General features: G+C 43.0%; 1 protein-coding gene and 1 long non-coding RNA gene across 2 annotated transcripts in view; one reads left to right on the top strand and one right to left on the bottom strand.

Annotated features, from left to right (window-relative positions):
- Positions 1-17,451, top strand: part of LOC121001109 (acetyl-coenzyme A synthetase, cytoplasmic-like) — a 57,081-nt gene extending 39,630 nt beyond the window's left edge. Inside the window, exons 10-18 of the mRNA XM_040432038.1 lie at positions 1,951-2,084; positions 3,231-3,363; positions 4,369-4,425; positions 6,645-6,725; positions 8,671-8,779; positions 9,933-10,001; positions 11,958-12,134; positions 14,618-14,692; positions 16,004-17,451. Of these exons, the coding sequence (XP_040287972.1) occupies positions 1,951-2,084; positions 3,231-3,363; positions 4,369-4,425; positions 6,645-6,725; positions 8,671-8,779; positions 9,933-10,001; positions 11,958-12,134; positions 14,618-14,692; positions 16,004-16,131 (963 nt within the window). The 3' untranslated portion in view covers positions 16,132-17,451. The remainder of the gene's footprint in view (positions 1-1,950; positions 2,085-3,230; positions 3,364-4,368; positions 4,426-6,644; positions 6,726-8,670; positions 8,780-9,932; positions 10,002-11,957; positions 12,135-14,617; positions 14,693-16,003) is intronic.
- Positions 17,452-17,596: 145 nt separating this feature from the next.
- Positions 17,597-18,073, bottom strand: LOC121001112. The gene is made up of 2 exons (XR_005778979.1): positions 17,931-18,073; positions 17,597-17,806 (listed from the first exon to the last, which is right to left on the bottom strand). It is a non-coding gene; the product is annotated as an uncharacterized LOC121001112 (long non-coding RNA).
- Positions 18,074-19,308: the final 1,235 nt, after the last annotated feature.

Raw genomic sequence — 19,308 nt, 5'->3', positions numbered from 1 at the left:
TTCCAAATGACTGTCTTACTGCGTCCCACCTCAGCAGCGATGGCGCGCTGTGAGAGACCCTGCTTATGCAGTTCAACAACCCGACCACGTTCAAAAAGGGAGAGTTTTTTTGCCTTTGCCATCACAACGTGTGACTACCTAACCGAAAATGACAATGAATCCACATCTTTGCACAGATTTGGCCTTTTAAAGGCATGTGGTCCTAAACTTTTGATCAGCTGAAAAACGGCCTGTTTCAGTTTATTCATTGTTTTCATTAAATTGAATGCTCAAAAAATGTTTTGTCTCACTCCCATTTCTTCTTGTTGCATGTTGAAGCTCCTACTTGGAACCTTGTTAAGATCCAACCATGCTAAATATGATTTTTTGCCATTTTTCAAGTGGTCTTAAACTTTTGATCAGGACTGTATCACAGTCCAGTTATCCAGCATATTTAATCTAATCCAGCCTGTAAGGCTTCTTTCACACTAGTATTAGGTTTGTTCGGCAGGCTGTTCCGGCAGGGGAACGGCCTGCCGGATCTGTACTAACGCTATAGCCCACGTATGCTGACGGAAGTCCGGCCCGGCCCAATTCACTATAATGGTGACGGGCAGGAGATGCAGCTGAAGCATGGCAAACATGCTGATAGGCGGCTGGACAAGAAACGCAGCGTGCTGCAGTATTTGTCCGGCCGCCTCTTAGCTAGTTTGCCGTGCTGCGACCGCATCTCCCGCCCATCCCCATTACAGTGAATGGGGCTGGGCTTGATCTGTTAGTATGGATCCGGCACGCCGTTCCCCTGTCGGAACAGCCTGCCGGACAAACCTAAGACTAGTGTGAAAGAAGCCTAACAATCCATTACTTCTTTCACAATATTTTTATTAAGTTTTTGGACAAAATAATACAGGCATTTAGAAACAATAGCTCATACATACATCATGAAATATTCTCCATTGACTGCCCGCATCAGGTTAAGGGGGGGGGGGAAAGGGATGGGATGGGAGGGACATAGGGAAAAAAACAAATATAAACAACAATATTAATAACAACCTGTCCATGGTCCAAAATTATGCCCCCTATACGACTATGACTTATGCGCATACTGTAAACAATCCAGCACTTCTGTCTATTGACCTGGATTTCACAAAATGAGAGGCCGAATAGAGATATCTCATTGAAGCATATTTCATGTTGACATTATTTTATTTTTGGGTTACAAGTACATTTTTTTTATTGCCATTTTTCATATATGCATCTGCAAATTAGCTCTCCTCCAAAAGAAAGAAAACCGTCTCTCTCTCTAGTGCCACCTATAGGTAGCTACCATATAAATGACTGCCTAATCCATTACAGAGATCTTTCTCCTTGTCAGTACAGAGCGGGGTTCTTGCTGGCTTTTATTAATATAAAAATGAAAATCAGACATCATAAAGTACATGACAATCTCTGTCTAACAAAGCTAGAACCAGCCCTGCACCTCACATGGATCCAGAGATCTCCACATTCATTGCTCCAGTTACTCTGCTAGATTTATATCAAGCTGGCAGCTCAGGAGACATGTCCTTTCTCTCAGTGAGGTGGACAGAGAAATCAGAAAAACAAACAGCAGGTGGCGCTATACATTTTATTGAATAACTCAGTGGCTATGCTAAATTATTAATTACACGCAATTACAAAAGTATTCAGATCCTGGTGCTGGTTTGAAAAATGTAGAATATTTTTGATGGAACAACCCCTGTAGATGACTTTGATTCAGCTCTCTGGGGGTATTGGTTGTCCTTGTTGAGCTAGTGTTAAGGGCCACTATAGATGCAGTTTTCTTCCTTCTGTAGGAAAGCTAATTTTCATATTTTTTCCCAGGAGATTTGCCTGTAAGATTCTCTAAACCAGCTGGATCTCTGCAAGGAGTACCACTGTCCTAGAGATGTATGCATCTGAAAACCATTCCAATAATTCTATGCTTTTTAGTTTGAAGGTATTCCTACCTATCCACATGTGGGAAAATTTTGGCAAATCATTGAGAAGTACAAGGTGAACCAGTTTTATACTGCACCCACTGCCATACGCTTACTGATGAAATATGGAAATGATGTCATTCAAAAGTGAGTTTTTAGTTTTTTTTATTGAGCACACTGTATATCACATTGCTTGCTGCAGGCCTCAAACACTTTCTCATATTTACTTAAAGGCTATGTACACCTTCGGGGGCAGTTTTTTTATGATTGCATTTTACACACTTTGGGCTAAAAATCATTTTTTCAATTGGTCTTTATTAAAAATATTGAGCCATTCTGTCACAAAGGGTTAAAGGGGTTGTCCAAGTTATAGTAATTGATGACCTATCCTCAGGATAGGTCATCAATATCAGATCGGCTGGGGTCCGACACCCGGCACCCCCGCCGATCAGCTGTTTGAAGAGAAGGTGCGCGCCGTGCCAGCGCTGCCTCCTCTTCATTGTTTACCTGCTCGCCGTTGCATCTGCAGTGGTGAGCGAGTGTAATTACACCCAAGCTGTCCCATTCATTTAAATGGTACGGATCGCTTCTATACACTTGTAAAACAATGAAGTTAACAATGAAGAGGAGGCAGCGCTGGCACGGCGTGCGCCTTCTCTTCAAACAGCTGATCGGCGGGGGTGTTGGACCCCAGCCGATCTGATATTGATGACCTATCCTGACGATAGGTCATCAATAAATATAACTTGGACAACCCCTTTAACTGTTTTTCTAGCTGTGTGAATGGTTCTTTAACTTTCACTTTGTGCTGGTCATCTAATAAACCTTATCTCTAAACTACTGAGAGGTCATAAACACTTACATAAGCCACATTCTTATCAGTAAGAAAAGAATAGAGCTATAAGGAGTGTTTGTTTATAAGGTCAGAGATAAGGAGCCCTGACCAGCAGAGAGAAAATTCAGAACCAGCTACTAGATAAACTCAAAGCTGTGCAGGGAAAACTGCTCAATATTTTTTAATAAAGACCAATTGAAAAAAGGATTTTTAGCCCAAAATGAGTGCAATGCAATAATAATAAAAATTGCCACCAAAGGTGTACATAGCCTTAAAGCTTTGGGTGGTTTAGAATAATTGGATTATTACAAAAAAAAGTTCAGTTAATTTTATTATAATTTCGCTGCTATTTCTTCTTTTTGTTCACTTTTTGAAGGAATAATAACAGATCCTCTAGGTATCAATTAACTTTATAATTACTTTAATGATCGTCTCTGATATCTCTTATTTTCCTCCAGGTATGATCTGAATTCTTTGAAAATTCTGGGGACTGTAGGAGAGCCTATAAATGCAGAAGCATGGTTATGGTACTATAATGTTATCGGTAATCAGAGATGTCCCATTGTTGACACTTTTTGGCAGACAGAAACAGTAAGTAGTTCTTTAATAAGTCCTGATAGTATTTTGGTATGATATGCTAGAATCATGACTTGTATACAGGAAAGCTTTTCATTATACAGCGAGTAACCTACAACTAAATAGTAGGACCTCGCTGATCAGTAAGTGAATGTATATACTAATGATATGTCATCACTTTTTGTGATGGATAAACTTATATTAAACTGGATCCTGAACCACCTGGGACTGCACTTAAAGAGAACCTGTCACCTCTTCTGATATGTCTGTTTGAGTAAATACTTGTATTCTTCATAAAGTACTAATCCTGAAGCATCTATTCTTAGATCTCTGCATTGTGATTCCTCTATCACTGCTAGAAATGTGTGAATAAATTGACAACAAGGTGTTACCAGTTGGGGGCGTGACCCTGCTCCCTCTGACACTGCTCAATCACTGCTTTGTAGAGACATTGTCCTGAAAGGGAACCTGTGATCATGACAACACATTGTAACCGCAAGCAGCATGTTACGGAGCAGGAAGTGCTGAGCAGATTGATATATCGTTTTGTGGGAAAAGATTTAGTAAATCTTGTAATTTTCCCTTTCTATCCATGCTTATTCTGGACTTTGAAGATAGGAAGCGGTCCTATCCGTGATTGACAGCCTTCCCTCTATGACAGTGTATACAAAGACAGCTGTCAATCACTAATAGGACCGCCTCCCGTACTTCAAAGCCCAGAATGAGCAGGAATTTAAATGTATAAATTACAAGTTATACAGAATATTTTCCCCTAAACTTTATATGAAACCACCCTGCGTGAAGATTACAATGCTTTTACAATGTGACAGGTTCCCTTTAAACACCCAGTTATCAATTTATTCATAAGGAATAATAGAGGAACGACGTAACATATAGATCTTGTTATTTCATGGGGGAATAATAGGTGAGGTGACAGGTCCTCTTAAAAGCTAAGCTAAGTTTAATAGATTGTGCTTAAACAAAGTGGAAAACAATTTTATGTGTATTTTCTATTTTCAGGGAGGTCATGTTATAACCCCTTTACCAGCAGCTACACCTCTGAAACCAGGATCTGCTGTAAGTGATTATTGCCATAAAGTCTGTCTCCTGGTAGAGATTTGTAGCTATGCTGTTAAGATTCACTGTTCATGCCAGTGAGCGCTGTATATACAGATCATGCAGCGGCCATGCTGCTTCCTGCTCCAGTCCTAGCGATCTTGTGATTGCCAGAAAACTGCAGGAGCTGCTGGGTCTTAGCAGTCCCAGCTCAGCACTGCAGTACATGTCAGAAAGCTGTATTCCTCCTGTAACTGGGTCTAATGTGTCAGCCCCAGCTACAGGAGAAATCAGAAATAAAAAATGTCATGTTAAAATGTTCTCCAAAGGTTGTGTGTGACATGGGAGGGCACCACATGTACAATAAAAAACAAAATACCTCCGCTTTAGTCTTTACATTATGTATTATACATGGTGTAGAGGCGGTGGGCAGGGATTGATCCTTTTCAAACATCAGAGAAGGAGACACTGAGGTAGTACTTAGTGCATACCTTATTTCAGAGTTAGGCCATATATGACTGAGTATATAGTATAGATCTGTGATGGCTAACCTCCGGCCCTCCAACTGTGGTAAAACTACAACTCTCAAGATGCACACTTGCTTGGCTGTTGTCAGAACTCCATAGAAATGAATGGAGCATGCTGGGAGTCGTAGTTTCACCACAGTTGGAGTGCCAGAGGTTAGCCATTACTGGTATAGATAATTTTCATTTTATACCATAATTTATACTTTTTGGAGGAAATGCATAAAAAATAGTTGAGCCTGAGGGAAAAAGAGTTGTGGCCTGCTCTGCTGGACGTGTGTACATAGTTAACAAGTATTGCTTAAGGCATAAATTGTCTCGTTTGATCTCTGTTTATGTACTAGCATATAAATCAGTACATTATATGGGCCCTAAGGCCCCTTTCACACGGGCGTTGCGGATTAGGTCCGGATGCGTTCAGGGTGCGTTCAGTGAAACTCGCACCATTTTGCAAGCAAGTTCAGTCAGTTTTGTCTGCGATTGCGTAAAAAACAGTCAGACTGGCTCACAGTATTTTTGCATTTCTTAAAATTTCTTTATTGACCCAATACAATCTTACACATATCCTAGTTGCATGTCAACATATCAGCGTGTATAAATAGGTACTTAAAATGCGGAGCTCTCGCATATACCTAAATGACAGGAGTACTCCAAATATGACCTCTTACTTTGCTATATGGTGTCCGTCTGCTACGTATTACAATTAAATGTCACTAATATTCAGATAGTTATCTGTTGGTTTGCCAGTGATCTGAACATGACTTGTTCAGCAGTTGTTCGGTTTGCGGTCGCTGGTAAGTAGTCTCAGCAACTGAATATTGCTTAATATTGCGGTTAGACCCCCTTTCAATTGGTGTTGGTTTCCTACCTCCTGCCACGAGGTAGTCACTCAGTTTGTTCTTCGCGGCGTCTCACGTGATCCGATTTGTCTGCGATTGCGTTCAGTTGTTACATTTTTCTCCGTGTGGGTGCAATGCGTTTTGATGCTTTTTTCACGCGTGTGATAAAAAAACTGAAGGTTTATAAACAACATCTCTTAGCAACCATCAGTGAAAAACGCATTGTCTCCGCACTTGCTTCCGGATGCAATGCGTTTTTCACTGAAGCCTCATTCACTTCTATGGGTCCAGGGCTGCGTGAAAAAGCAGAATATAGAACATGCTGCGATTTTCACACAACGCAGAACTGATGCGTGAAAAAAACCGCTCATGTGCACAGCCCCATTGAAATGAATTGGTCAGGATTCAGTGCGGGTGCAATGTGTTCACGTCACACATTGCACCCGCGCAGAAAACTCGCTCGTGTGAAAGGGGCCTAAGGGTTAGACATCTGCAAGCGTTTTACAGCCATTCCTTGGTGTCCAGGGGAGACCAAAAAGATGTTAGCATTCCTGATCTGGTTTGAGTTTCTCCAGCATGTTTCATATTAGAGGGTCTAAGCTCCACGTATTGTGCTAGTTTTAGGTTGTATATCTGAGGCAAATGTTCGGGTTCCTATTTGGATGAAAGCTGCCTTTATCAGTTTCATTATATTAATGAAATATTTTCAGATAATATTAGACCTGGTGTAAACCTTAGTGATGTGATTATCCATGCTTATTCCAGAATACAGTGTTTGCATTTCTCCATTTTATACTGATTTTACACCACCAAGTCTTAATACTAGTGTTCTCATTCTTGCCTGTGTCATGATTTGATCAAATTCTGGGTCTTGCAGACTTTCCCGTTCTTTGGAGTGGTACCCGCAGTACTGAATGAGCATGGAGAGGAGCTGGAAGGGGAAGCTGAGGGCTACTTGGTAAGTCTTCTCCCACTCGTTCTTATTTTGTTATATCCAAGCACTTGCATTAAAGGATTAAAAAAGTAGGGCTAATTTCTTTCAAATGCAGCACCACACCTGCCCACAGGTTCACTAAAATGAAGCTGAGCTGCAGTACGAGACGCAAATCATAGACATTGACTTGATCAGTACTGTGTTGTACTTCTGGTTTGAAGTGGTGTTATGCATGGAAACTGTTTAGTGATCAGTGGGGATCCAAGTTGTCAGACTAGGGCTGAAACGATTACTCGATTGAATCGAGTAATTCGACAGAAAAAAAATCCTCAATGCAAATTTTTTGCATTGAGGATTCGTTTGTGTCATGTGACCATGGAGCGTGAGTGAAGCGCTTGCTATTACTCACCGCTCCGTCGGCCCGCACCGCACTTTCCTCCCGACACATTGTCAGAACATGGTGCACTTAAGCGTGTACTATGACCTGAGGCTGTTTGACGTCAGGACGACGAAGATGGACGAGCTGTGGAACGGCGCCCCTACAGGAGAAAAAAGTATTTATTTTATTTCACTGGCGCTGGGGACATGGCTAGGAGGGGGAGATGGTGGCACTGGAGGGGCAGCTGATGGCACTGGGTGGAAGTTGATGACACTGGGGGGCAGCTGATGGCACTGGGGGGGGGGGGAGTCTGATGGCATGGGGGGCTGATGAGTTTTTATAAAGAAAAACATACTTTTAATTAGTTTTTTGTTATTAGAGTACTCGATTAATCGATGGATTAATCGATAGAGTACTCGATTACAAAAATGGTAGATAGCTGCAGCCCTAGGTCAGATGTACATGTGGTGGTTGGAATACCCCTTTAATTCTAATGTATAGTTTAACATGTCTCTGCATTATGAAACTATGATGACGGGGGTCTGACCGCTGAGACCACGGCTCTGTTCACTTCTATTAGATTGCTGACTACACTGCTCATGGCTTTTTCCATAGAAGTGCATGGAGCAGGGGTCAGGCATGCATACCACCACTCCAGTTCTCCGAGCAAACTCAACCTCCATTTTCATGATCCCTGGATAGAGGAAAAGTGTTGCTAGTGGGTGAAAAAAGGGAACCTGCCATCATTAATTTGCCATATGCAGCTAAATATATGGCACTGTAGATCACATTACAGTAAATTCATTGCCTTTTCTTTCAAAATTTTCAGCGTTGGCATTTTGATATAATAAATACTGTACCTTTCTACAAAGAATTAAGGATGTGGAGTCATGGGGGCGTCTTCTTCTTCGTCTTCACTGGCCGAGTCACTCCCAGAAACCTGCCCATCTCAATGTGATTGGCATCTCCCTTCATGCTCCACGTCATCCCCAGCGTGTCCGAATGTCCGAAACCTCCCGCATGCGCAGTAGATCTGCTTTCCCCAGCAACTCCTGACATGCGCAGTGAGTTCCTGAAGTTGCTCATGTGTCAGGAGAGAAGAAGGGAACGGCCATCTACACCGCATGTGTGAGATTTCATACACCATGGGGGTGACGTGGAAAAGGAAGGAGGATGCCAAACAGTGAGAAGGGCAGGTTTGCAAAGGTGACTCCAGTGAAAGAAGACAATCCCGTGCCCCTTATTTGCCTATATAAAGGCACAATTTCAAAGTGTGATTATATCAAAATGAGATCTGAAATAGACAGCAATGTTATATACGGCACCATAAGTAGTTGCGTGTATCATACTGTGATAACAGATTCCCTATAACCTCAATATGTCACTGAAACCCACATTGCACACACACAAGGGTCCAGCAAGACATATGGCAGTATTTTGGTGGTATCCTGAAATAGAGAGCTACTATAGTTGTCTGGGGAAGGAGAGGTGATGGTGCAGTTGAACTTTTTTGACCCAGTATCTACCACTGAACATCTTCAGACTAAATTTTCACCAATTTCTCTTCTTTTTTTTTTTTTTTTTTTTTAGGTCTTCAAGCAGCCATGGCCATCTATAATGAGGACTGTGTATGGCGACCAGGAACGGTTTGAAAGCACATATTTCAGAAAGTTCCCTGGGTATTATGTTGCTGGAGATGGTAAGATACAGTTATAGGTCTCAGATACTGATTGTAATGATGTCATTGTGAGTGATCCTTATGTCTGCAGAGCTGCAATTTATTAATAATTGTAATTGTGAAAAATGATGATATCTCAAGGTTATTATAGATGTGGACAGAAGGATTCAATAGTCTGGGACATGGGGTGACAAGCAATATGCTCGTAAATACAGCTTCCGCAAGGATTGTCGCCTTTCTGCAGTATTGAATAGTAAACCTGCTAGTTATCCAGGTATTGCTCCTAATTGCTGTACATTGTACTGTATGAGCTGGTGGCAGACATATTGTCAATTGTTGTCCAAATTTTTTAAATTCTTCAACTTTCCATAGCAGCCTATTGTACCTTGTTGTTTTAAAAAAATAAAATAAAAAAAAAATCATTCTCCACTGCTCCCTACCAATCAGTTCCAGTTGCATGGTTCCCTTCAACGGTCTTTTGGTCCCTGTCCTGTAAACTTCCAAACAGACGGGTCAGGTGTACCACTGCAGCCAATGACTGGCCTCAGCAGCACTCACTGGGGGACTATAGCCACTTTAAACAGCTGATTATCAGGGGTGTTGGGAGTCAGGCTCCTACCCATCAGATATTAATGACTTATAGGTCGTCGGTATTCTACTCCCGGAAAACCTGGGAGTTTATAAGGCTAGTTTTACATCTCCGGCATTGTGATCCAGCAGCCAGTTCTGGCACAGAATGCCCAGGCAAAAATCACAGCGTGCAGCGGTTTCTGTTCCGGCTGAATCTTGGCATTTTTGCCGGATCTCCGCTGGACCCCATTATTGTTAATAAGGGTCCGGTTCTCTGCTGGAGATGTAAAACTAGCCTTAGAATGGTGAGAATGTATTAGTATGGTCAGTCCAGTTTCATTGTTCCTCATGTTTTATGACCATCCTGTTTACCCATGGAAGTGCTAGGATCAAACCTCAGTAAGGATCTAAGGCAGAATATCCAGGAATTCAATCTGAACTTACCAATAACTGTACTGTAGAAACAGCTGCGTAGTAATGGTACAGGTGGGTATACATGAACATGAAACAGTGTGGATGACGGCTTAATGATGTTTTATGACCATTTCAGTATTTTGAGCACCACAGCTCTCTGTTAACCTCATACTTTCCATTTTATGAATAGGATGCAGGAGAGATAAGGATGGATACATCTGGATTACAGGACGCATTGATGACATGCTGAATGTTTCAGGTAAGTGTAAAGAACAGTTAGTTATAGGCTAAATGCACTGGATTTTCAATTGTGGCCTTTGTGTAGTTCAGACCCTGTCCATTTTGAAAGTTCATGCAAACACTAGAACAGGGGTAGGCAACCTCCAGCACTCCAGCTGTTGTAAAACTACAACTCCCAGCATGCATACTTGCTCTGCTCTTCTAAGAAATGTCATAAGAATGAATGGAGCATGCTGGAAATTGTAGTTTCACAACAGCTGGAGTGCCGAAGGTTGCTGACCCCTGGTGTAGAACCTAGTGCACAGAGCTGGTACTGCAGCACAGGCTCCATATGTCTCCCTAGTACAGAGTGTATGGTCCTGTGTGTTGTTCTCTAGGTTTGGAAGGGAGAGTATCTCCTTACATTGAGCATCTGGTCAAGCTTGCCTTATGCACCTCTATTACAGAGAACTCTTACCCACAAGAGTATTGATCTGAGGTCTGATTAGGGGTCTGATTAAGGTCCCTTTTACACGAGCGAGTTTTCCCTGGCCCCATAGAAGTGAATAGGGCTTCAGTGAAAAACGTTGTTGCATCCGGATTTAATCTGGACGCAGTTTGGGTGCAATGCGTTTTTCACTGATGGTTGCTAGGAGGTATTGTTTCTAAACAGTGATGGCCAGTTTGCCGTGTTCGCCCACGAACACATGCGGGCTGCCATCTTAACTCACAAGTCCGGCGATGCACAGGTAAGTCCTTACCTGTGCCGAGAGCCGGTCTGAAACAAATGCAGTCACCGGGAGCAGGCAGTTCCGAGATCACCCGCCGGGGGCCTTCATCGGGCTGTTCTCGGAACTGCCTGCTCCCGGTGACCGCATTTGTTTCAGACCGGCACAAGCACAGGTAAGGACTTACCTGTGCATCGCCGGACTTGTGAGTTAATATGGCAGCCCGCATGTGTTCGCCGGCGAACTGGCCATCACTGTTTCTAAACCTTCAGGGGTTTTTTTCACCCGCGTGAAAAATGCCTCAAAACACATTGCACCCGCGTGGAAAAAACTAAACGCAATCGCAGACAAAACTGACTGAACTTGTTTGCAAAATGGTGCGAGTTTCACTGAACGCATCCTGACACAATCCGTATCTTTCGTGTGAAAGAGGCCTAACAGGTGGGGGTTTGAGCTGCGGTCTAATTAACATTGGTGGGCTGATCTGAGCTCTGATTAACATTGAGGGTCTGATCTGAGATCTGATAGGGGGTCTGATCTGGAGTGTAATTAACATTGAGGGTCTGATCTGAGATCTGATAGGGGGTCTGATCTGGAGTGTAATTAACATTGGGGGTCTGATCTGAAGTCTAATTGGGGGTCTGAGCAGAGGTCTAATTATAGGGGTTTTCCAGGATTTGAATATTAATGACATATCCTCAGGATAGGTCATCAATATCAGATCGGCGGGGTCCGACACCATGCACCACCATTGATCAGCTGGTTGAAGAGAAGGCTGCGCTCCCTTGCTGGTTTACCTGCTTGACATCCACTTGAACCCCAGCTTCTTCTCAAAAATTATAACCATAACCAAAGCCCATAAGGTGCTTATAGGAACCCGCGAGGCAATACAAATAATGCAGCCTGGGGCTTCAGTGGGGTGGAGCATGACACACATATTTAAATAACATTCTCCCCTGAGGCCCTGCAATAGACATCACTGTATATTAGTGTTCCCTGAAGTGCTCCTTTAATTGTCCTTCTATCTTTTATATGTAAAAATATGTGATTTAAACTTTTGACAGTATCATTACAGCGGGCTTCTCGGATGAGAACGGTCATTTATTACCTGACCATTTATCTTTCATCTAACCATAATGCCAAACCCTAGGCCAGCAAAGCATATTGAACTGATTACATGAGATTACTCCATTTGTCATATGTCTAATTACGTGAGTGAAATATTTTCAGCAGTTCTCCTGTGTAGTCAACATGTGTTTGTCCTGTAGGTCACCTGCTGAGCACAGCTGAGGTGGAGTCAGCCCTGGCGGAGCACCCGGCAGTAGCCGAGGCAGCAGTGGTAAGCCGGCCGCACACCGTGAAAGGAGAATGTCTTTACTGCTTTGTAATCTTAAAAGATGGGAAGAAATTTACAGAACTGGTTACAGAAGAACTTAAAAAACGAGGTAAAGTATTGTATTGTACTAACTGTCCTGTTATCTGTTATCCTGCATTTCTGCTTTCTTTTATAGGTTTTATCTTATGGTATAAAAGGTTAGCTCCTTCAACAAGTTTGGCCGTGTCTTCTGTAAGAAGTTTGAATATGACGACGGGAGATACAGCGAGGAGAATGGGCAGTTCAAAAGAAGAGTTCCCTAGGCCAACGGACCACCCACTCTCCTGGCGATGTCTCCTACTGTCACTTTTAAACTTCTTCTGGGAGGCATTTCCAGTTTTGTAGGTGGAACTACGGTACCCTTTAAAAACAGCACTGTGTACACCATGAACGTCACAATATAAGGGTCCAAGAATCTAAAAATGAAGAGCGAACCCATTGTAACATAGTGAGGCAGATTTACTAACCCTGTAGATGGCGTACACTTAGACAGGCTGTCTGGACCTCAGGGTGGATGGTAAATGTGGTGCAGGACCAGACCCTTTTGTCTAACTCTATGACAACTAATTGGTTAGCTTACTTTAGGACAGAATGTTACTCCGGAAACGTGGTGCACTTGTGGCTCAAAAGTCAAATCTTAGGCCACTCTCCTTTATTTGAAGCAATGCTAAGCCCCACCTCCAAGTTAGAAAAAGTTTTAGAAACGTAGTAGCGCCAATTTGCGCCACGTTTTACACATTCTAGGCAGACAGACACATTAGTAAATCTGAGCTACCCGGTGTTAAAGGGATTCTGTCACCAGGTTTCACCCCTTTAAGATAAAAATATGCTTATGTTCAGGGTGCCTTCACGATTCCTAATGTGGTCTTATAAATGTAATCTGTAGGCTCATTTTGCTAAAAAAACGCTATTACTAACCTGTCAGTCAAAAAAATAAGGTGCCCAAGGGGATATAAACGGATCCAAGCTGCCGGCCGCATGCGCCGCCGTTCGTGCCCAGCGCCGCCTTTCCCGACCTCAGCGCCGCCTCATAATCTTCTGTGACGCCTCCCGCTCTCCCTCCCTCCCCCTCCTCCTGCTGTAACATCACTGTGACGCCTCCCCCTCCTCCTGCTGTAACATCGCTGTGACGCCTCCCGCTCTACCTCCCTCCCCCTCCTGCTGTAACATTGCTGTGACGCCTCCCGCTCTCCCTCCCTCCCCCTCCTCCTGCTGCTGTAACATCGCTGTGACGCCTCCCCCTCCTCCTGCTGTAACATTGCTGTGACGCCTCCAGCTCTCCCTCCCTCCCCCCTTCTCCTGCTGTAACATCGCAATGTTACAGCAGGAGGAGGGGGGAGGGAGGGAGAGCGGGAGGCGTCACAGCCATGTTACAGCAGGAGGAGGAGGGGGAGGGAGGGAGAGCGGGAGGCGTCACAGCCATGTTACAGCAGGAGGAGGAGGGGGAGGGAGGGAGAGTGGGAGGCGTCACAGCGATGTTACAGCAGGAGGAGGGGGAGGCGTCACAGCGATGTTACAGGAGGGGGAGGGAGGTAGAGCGGGAGGCGTCACAGCGATGTTACAGCAGGAGGAGGGGGAGGCGTCACAGCGATGTTACAGCAGGAGGAGGGGGAGGCGTCACAGCGATGTTACAGCAGGAGGAGGGGGAGGCGTCACAGCGATGTTACAGCAGGGGGAGGGGGAGGCGTCACAGCGATGTTACAGCAGGAGGAGGGGGAGGCGTCACAGAAGATTATGAGGCGGCGCTGGGCACGAACGGCGGCGCGTGCGGCCGGCAGCTTGGATCCGTTTACATCCCCTTGGGCACCTTATTTTGTTGAATGACAGGTTAGTAATAGCGTTTTTTTTAGCAAAATGAGCCTACAGATTACATTTATAAGACCACATTAGGAATCGTGAAGGCACCCTGAACATAAGCATATTTTTATCTTAAAGGGGTGAAACCTGGTGACAGAATCCCTTTAAAATGTTGCAATTGAGAGCGGTTACAGAATAAACAGATGGAGCTTTTTATTATCATTTTTCTTCTATTTAAATGGGTTTTCCGTGATTTTCATATTGCTGGCCTATCCTCATGTCATCAATAGAAGATTGGCAGGGGTCCAATTAGTGGCATCCCCGCCGATTAGCTGTTTGAGGAAGCCACGGCACTCGCTGGAGCTCTGGTGAGGGCAGTGACCTCCTCGCTGCTTACCAAGCACAGCGCCGTCAATTTGATAGCGACTGTGCTTGGTATCACAGTTCAGCTCCATTACTGAGCTAAGCCTAGGCCATGTGACAGATGAATGTGACATCACATGGCCTAGAAAGAGGCCTAAGCAATGACCGAGAGCCGCGGCTTCTTCATACAGCTGATCAGCAGGGGTGCGGGGAGTCAGAGGATAGGACATCGCTATGAAAATCCTGAACAACCCCTTTAAAGTCTCACTTGCACTTCTTATTTCTTAGATAAAATTTATATATTTTTTTACTCTATTTGAACCCATGTTTATAAAGTGTATTTTGTGCTATCCGTGTAAATAAAAAAAACTTGCTTAATCTCACTATTTGCAGTTCGGGAGAAAATTGGGCCAATAGCGACTCCTGATTTTATACAGAATGCTCCAGGATTGCCAAAGACACGATCAGGTAAAACCCCTGTGTTGCATTTTACCAGTTCTGTCAATCTGATGTGTACCGACGTGCAGAAGCAGGTCCAACGACATAGAGATCACTTTCATCCTCCTTGAAAAATTGCATGTAACTAATAATTGGTTTGGTAAGCTGTTAATGAGAGAACATTTATACACTAGGTAATATCAGTGATCAGTGTAATCGCTCATGTAAAGGTTACTGGCCTCTGTCCAGTGAGTATGCCTATTGCTTTCCAGGTGTAATAATTCATTTCCTGGTATTTTCTTGCTATTGTTACCATGAAATATTATATAGATTTTTTTCTCAAGATTCAGATAATATCTACAATAAATCTTTCCTAGCTTAAGGCCCCTTTCACACAGGCGAGAATTCCGCACAGGTGCAATGCGCGAGGTGAACGCATTGCACCCGCACTGAATCCGGTCCCATTTCACTTCAATAGGGCTGTTCAGATGAGCCGTGATTTTCACGCATCACTTGTGCGTTGCGTGAAAATCGCAGAATGTTCTATATTCTGTGTTTTTCACGCACCGCAAGCCCCATAGAAATGAATGGGGATGTGTGAAAATCTCAAGCATCCACAAGCAAGTGCGGATGCGGTGCGATTTTCACTCATGGTTGCTAGGAGATAATAGGGATGAAAGCAACCCCGGACCCCATTAAAGTGTATTCCCTGTATTATTTTCCCTTATAACATGGTTATAAGGGAAAATATTAGCATTCTGAATACAGAATGCATACTAAACTGTAGATTGAGGTGTTAAAAAAAATATAATAATTAACTTACCAGTTCCAATTGTTCACGCAGCCGGCATCCTCTTCTTTCTTTTTCTTTCAGGACCTTCAAAAAGACCTTTGGTGACGTCATCGCGCTCACCACGTGGTGAGTGCGGTGACGTCAGCGCAGGTCCTGCTGAATGAAGATAGATTTCTATCTTTTATTTCTAATCTCATATAACCCCTTTCGCCCCCCTTATGGTGAAACGTGCTTTTAAGGGCTCATGCACATGACCTTATGTTTGGTCCGTATCCGATCCACATCTTTTGCAGATCGGATTGCGGACCTACTCATTTTAAAGAGTCTGAAAAGATGTGGACACCACGTGCCGTTTTCCTTCTGCAAGTCCGTTCTGTGCCCCCGCAAAAAAGATAGAACATTTCTATTGAAGTGAAAAATAAAATGGCAGCATGCACTCGGCCAGGATCCGTGTTTTGCGGACCACAAAACACATACAGTCATGTGCATGAGCCCTAACAAGTATCCAATCAACATGCATTTCTAAACTCTATGCTCCCTTTTTATAGGCAAGATAATGCGGCGAGTACTGCGACAGATTGCGCGGAATGAGAAGGATTTGGGAGATATATCTACTCTTGCTGACCCCAGTATAGTTGAAGTCTTATTCAGCCAGCGATGTGAAGCAGCAGCCTGAAGGATCTTCAGCACAATCTTCTGTAAAGCAGTCCTTTTTTATTGATGTTTTTTATGGATTTAAATCAGTTTATAGTTTCAATATTTAAAATATATCACTGGACATCAGGATCCGTCCATGAGGAAATCCTCTTCAAGCCATGATGTCATTGGAATCGGCCCACTGCTTGGGATGACATCATGGCCTTACTTGGTGAACTGCTGTCTGGATTAGATACCGACTTAATTCGCTTTAATAATCTAAATATATTATCATTCAAAAACCTAATGTATAACGCCACAGTGATTTCTCGAGACAATAATTCAGGCAGTTACAAACGCTCACCAATGAATACGGATTGTAGGTTGTAATGTATGAAATGCCTCAAAATTGCTTCATTAAATGTGAATGTAAAATGCTAGCAATACTTGTTATGTTGCTTAGCGTACGTTGTGTGATTTGTGTACCTGACAATAAAATCTATTATGCTGTCAGGTCCGTACAGGTAATACCAGGCCCAGCATGCATCCAACAATACCACAGCTCTTTGACCCTAGCTCTTTTCTGGCAGGCAATGTCCTGTGTGTATTTTAACAAATGATACCACAGGCTAAGGTAACGCTCCCAGCCCCCATACACATGCATGCTCAGCTGAGCATGCATGTGTTGTGAATGGGAGTGAAGAGAGATGATGTCAGACACCTCTGTTGGCAGCTTATCTCCCCATAAACAAAAGGATCAAGTGTGTTGAAGTCCAACATGCCCAACCCTTCTCTCCCTTGACATCTGTCATTGGGAGAGAGTCAGGAGGCCGACGTACACATTAGATGGTCGAACAATGCAGATGAAATTGGTAGGCTTGGCCAACATACATCTAATTTGTATTTCCAGCTTAAAGGCACTATTGGATTGTGAGGGTCCTACAGCTGGGACCCTGACCGATCACAAGAACTAGGGCTCCGTACCCCCTGCAGCCCACTGAAATAAATTAAGTGGTCGGGCATGTGCATGGCTGCTCCATTCATTTCTATGGGAGTTCCAGAGATGGCCTAGTACAGCGCTGAGCCATCTCAGGAAATCCCATAGAAATTAATGGAGCAACTGCACACATGCCAGACCGTGATCGTTGAGGGTCCCAGCGGTAGGACCCTCACCAATCTAATACGTAATGTAACTGGAATACCCCTTTAAGGGTAAGTTGGATGGATTTATTGCAGAAGGATCTGCAACCATCTCGTCCATCTGAATGAGGCTGGCAAAAATCCATGCCCAAACTGCAGAAAGAACTCTATTCACGTGTATGAAATGACATTTCCAATCGCAGAAATTTCTGCAACAAATTTGCCGCTTGGTAATTTGCGCTAATTGACCAAACATAAAAGTAGACAGATTTACAAAGCAAGAAACACTTAAACCAAACAAAGAAGCCGTGTCTACCTTTTCTAGGTCTTGTAAACCAGGTATGCACAACCTTTTCTGCTTCAAGGGTCTCATTGTCAGATTTAACCCATCCCAAGAACCGCAATAGAACTTGAAGAGGTTTCAGTCATCTGAGACATTTATGTACTGTATATGTCATAAATATCTGATATGTGCAGGTTCTTCTCCCCGGGCTCCTACCTGTCAGGAGAATGGGATTTCACTTCTCCATCTATGAACTCCAGAAAGGAAAAGACTGTGCTTGTATGGGGCACTCCTCATTGTAGTTTATGTTAGATGCTGAAACAATTGGGTGTTTCACTACTTCAAATTACAAAGAGGATAGCTGCACGCCTGTGTGGCCACCTCTTCATCTCATCTACACCTCTCTGGAGTTCCACCCAGGGGTCAGGAGACCTTTATTTTGCCAATATATGGAGTACCAAAGATGGCCACATAGTGCATACATCACTAGTAGTGTTGAGCGAACTTGTGTTTTAAGTTCGGCGTCTAAAGTTTGGGTTCGGGTTATCGAAGTATCCCGTTATGGTACGTGGTAGCGGAATCCATAACGGGATACTTCGATAACCCGAACTTTAGACGCCGAACTTAAAACACAAGTTCGCTCAACACTAATCACTAGTACTTCCCATCTCTGCTCCTGCCCTACTCACCACTCCTCTTTTTTATTTTTACATGAAAAATCCATGTGAGCTCCTGGGCCGCAGGTTGTGCACCCCTGCTTTAGACTATGCGTACACTATTTTAATCATATTTTGTTGTTATTTGTCAATTTGTTGTCATTAACTGACAAAGAAAAACGAATTCATATGCACGATGCATATTTTTTATGTAATTACCACATATGTTAAGCAACAGCACTTTACCATGTCTGTACTTGAGGTTGGGTGTAAATGAGAAATTGTTACAATGATGACATGTCTTGTAAAACATCTTACTAGTTGAGTCACATTATCAATAACGGCCCGCTGTAAGGTACAAGGAAGGAATTTAATGATTGTACATACTGATTTTATACAAGTTATGACCTTCCATGTAAGGGTATATGCACATGGTGCGTATTACGTGTGGATTTTCAAGCAAAAAAAAAGTAGCATAATACAGTACCAACTAAGTGGATGAGATTTTCAAAATCTCATGTAGAGGGTTATAGACCTTTTCCGCATGGAAATTGACCTGCGGTACAGATTTTGAAATCCAGAGTATGTCAATTGTTTGTGCACATTTTCAGTGCAGATCTCACCCTTTTGAATGCAAAGGGTTAAATCTGGGGCAAATCCATGTCAAATTCCACAAGTAGCACAGGTTGATTTTGGTGCAGAATTGCAGCGAAAAGTGCTCGAAAATCCAGGTGGAAAAGTCACATAAACTACACTGCCGTGTGCATGTACCCAAATACGTTCTTTTCTGCCCTTGATACATGCCGTGTCACTGCACAGATAAATCATAGAATGTTTCATTGTTTTTTGTCATGTTTTATGTTGAATTTTTGTATATACTATATTTGAATCACATATAAACTACAAGGCCTGTAAGGTGAGAATGGGACTTTTTATCTTTTATTAAAAATTTTATGCCTTTTTATGATTGTATTGTAATAATGTGTTTACAGTTCCCAGTTAATAAACGCTATAAGTAAAATATACCACAGCTTCCATTTTTTTCATTTACAGTATTTAATTTTAACAATAGTGTTTTTTATAAAATAGAATGCAAGAAGTCACTTTACTAACGTATAAATTGAATAATTTTACAAAT

Source organism: Bufo bufo, chromosome 5, assembly GCF_905171765.1.
Source record: "Bufo bufo chromosome 5, aBufBuf1.1, whole genome shotgun sequence".
Classification (NCBI taxonomy): Eukaryota; Metazoa; Chordata; class Amphibia; order Anura; family Bufonidae; genus Bufo; species Bufo bufo.
The sequence above is the reverse complement of the archived record's forward strand: the minus strand, read 5'-3'. Positions and strand labels throughout refer to the sequence as shown.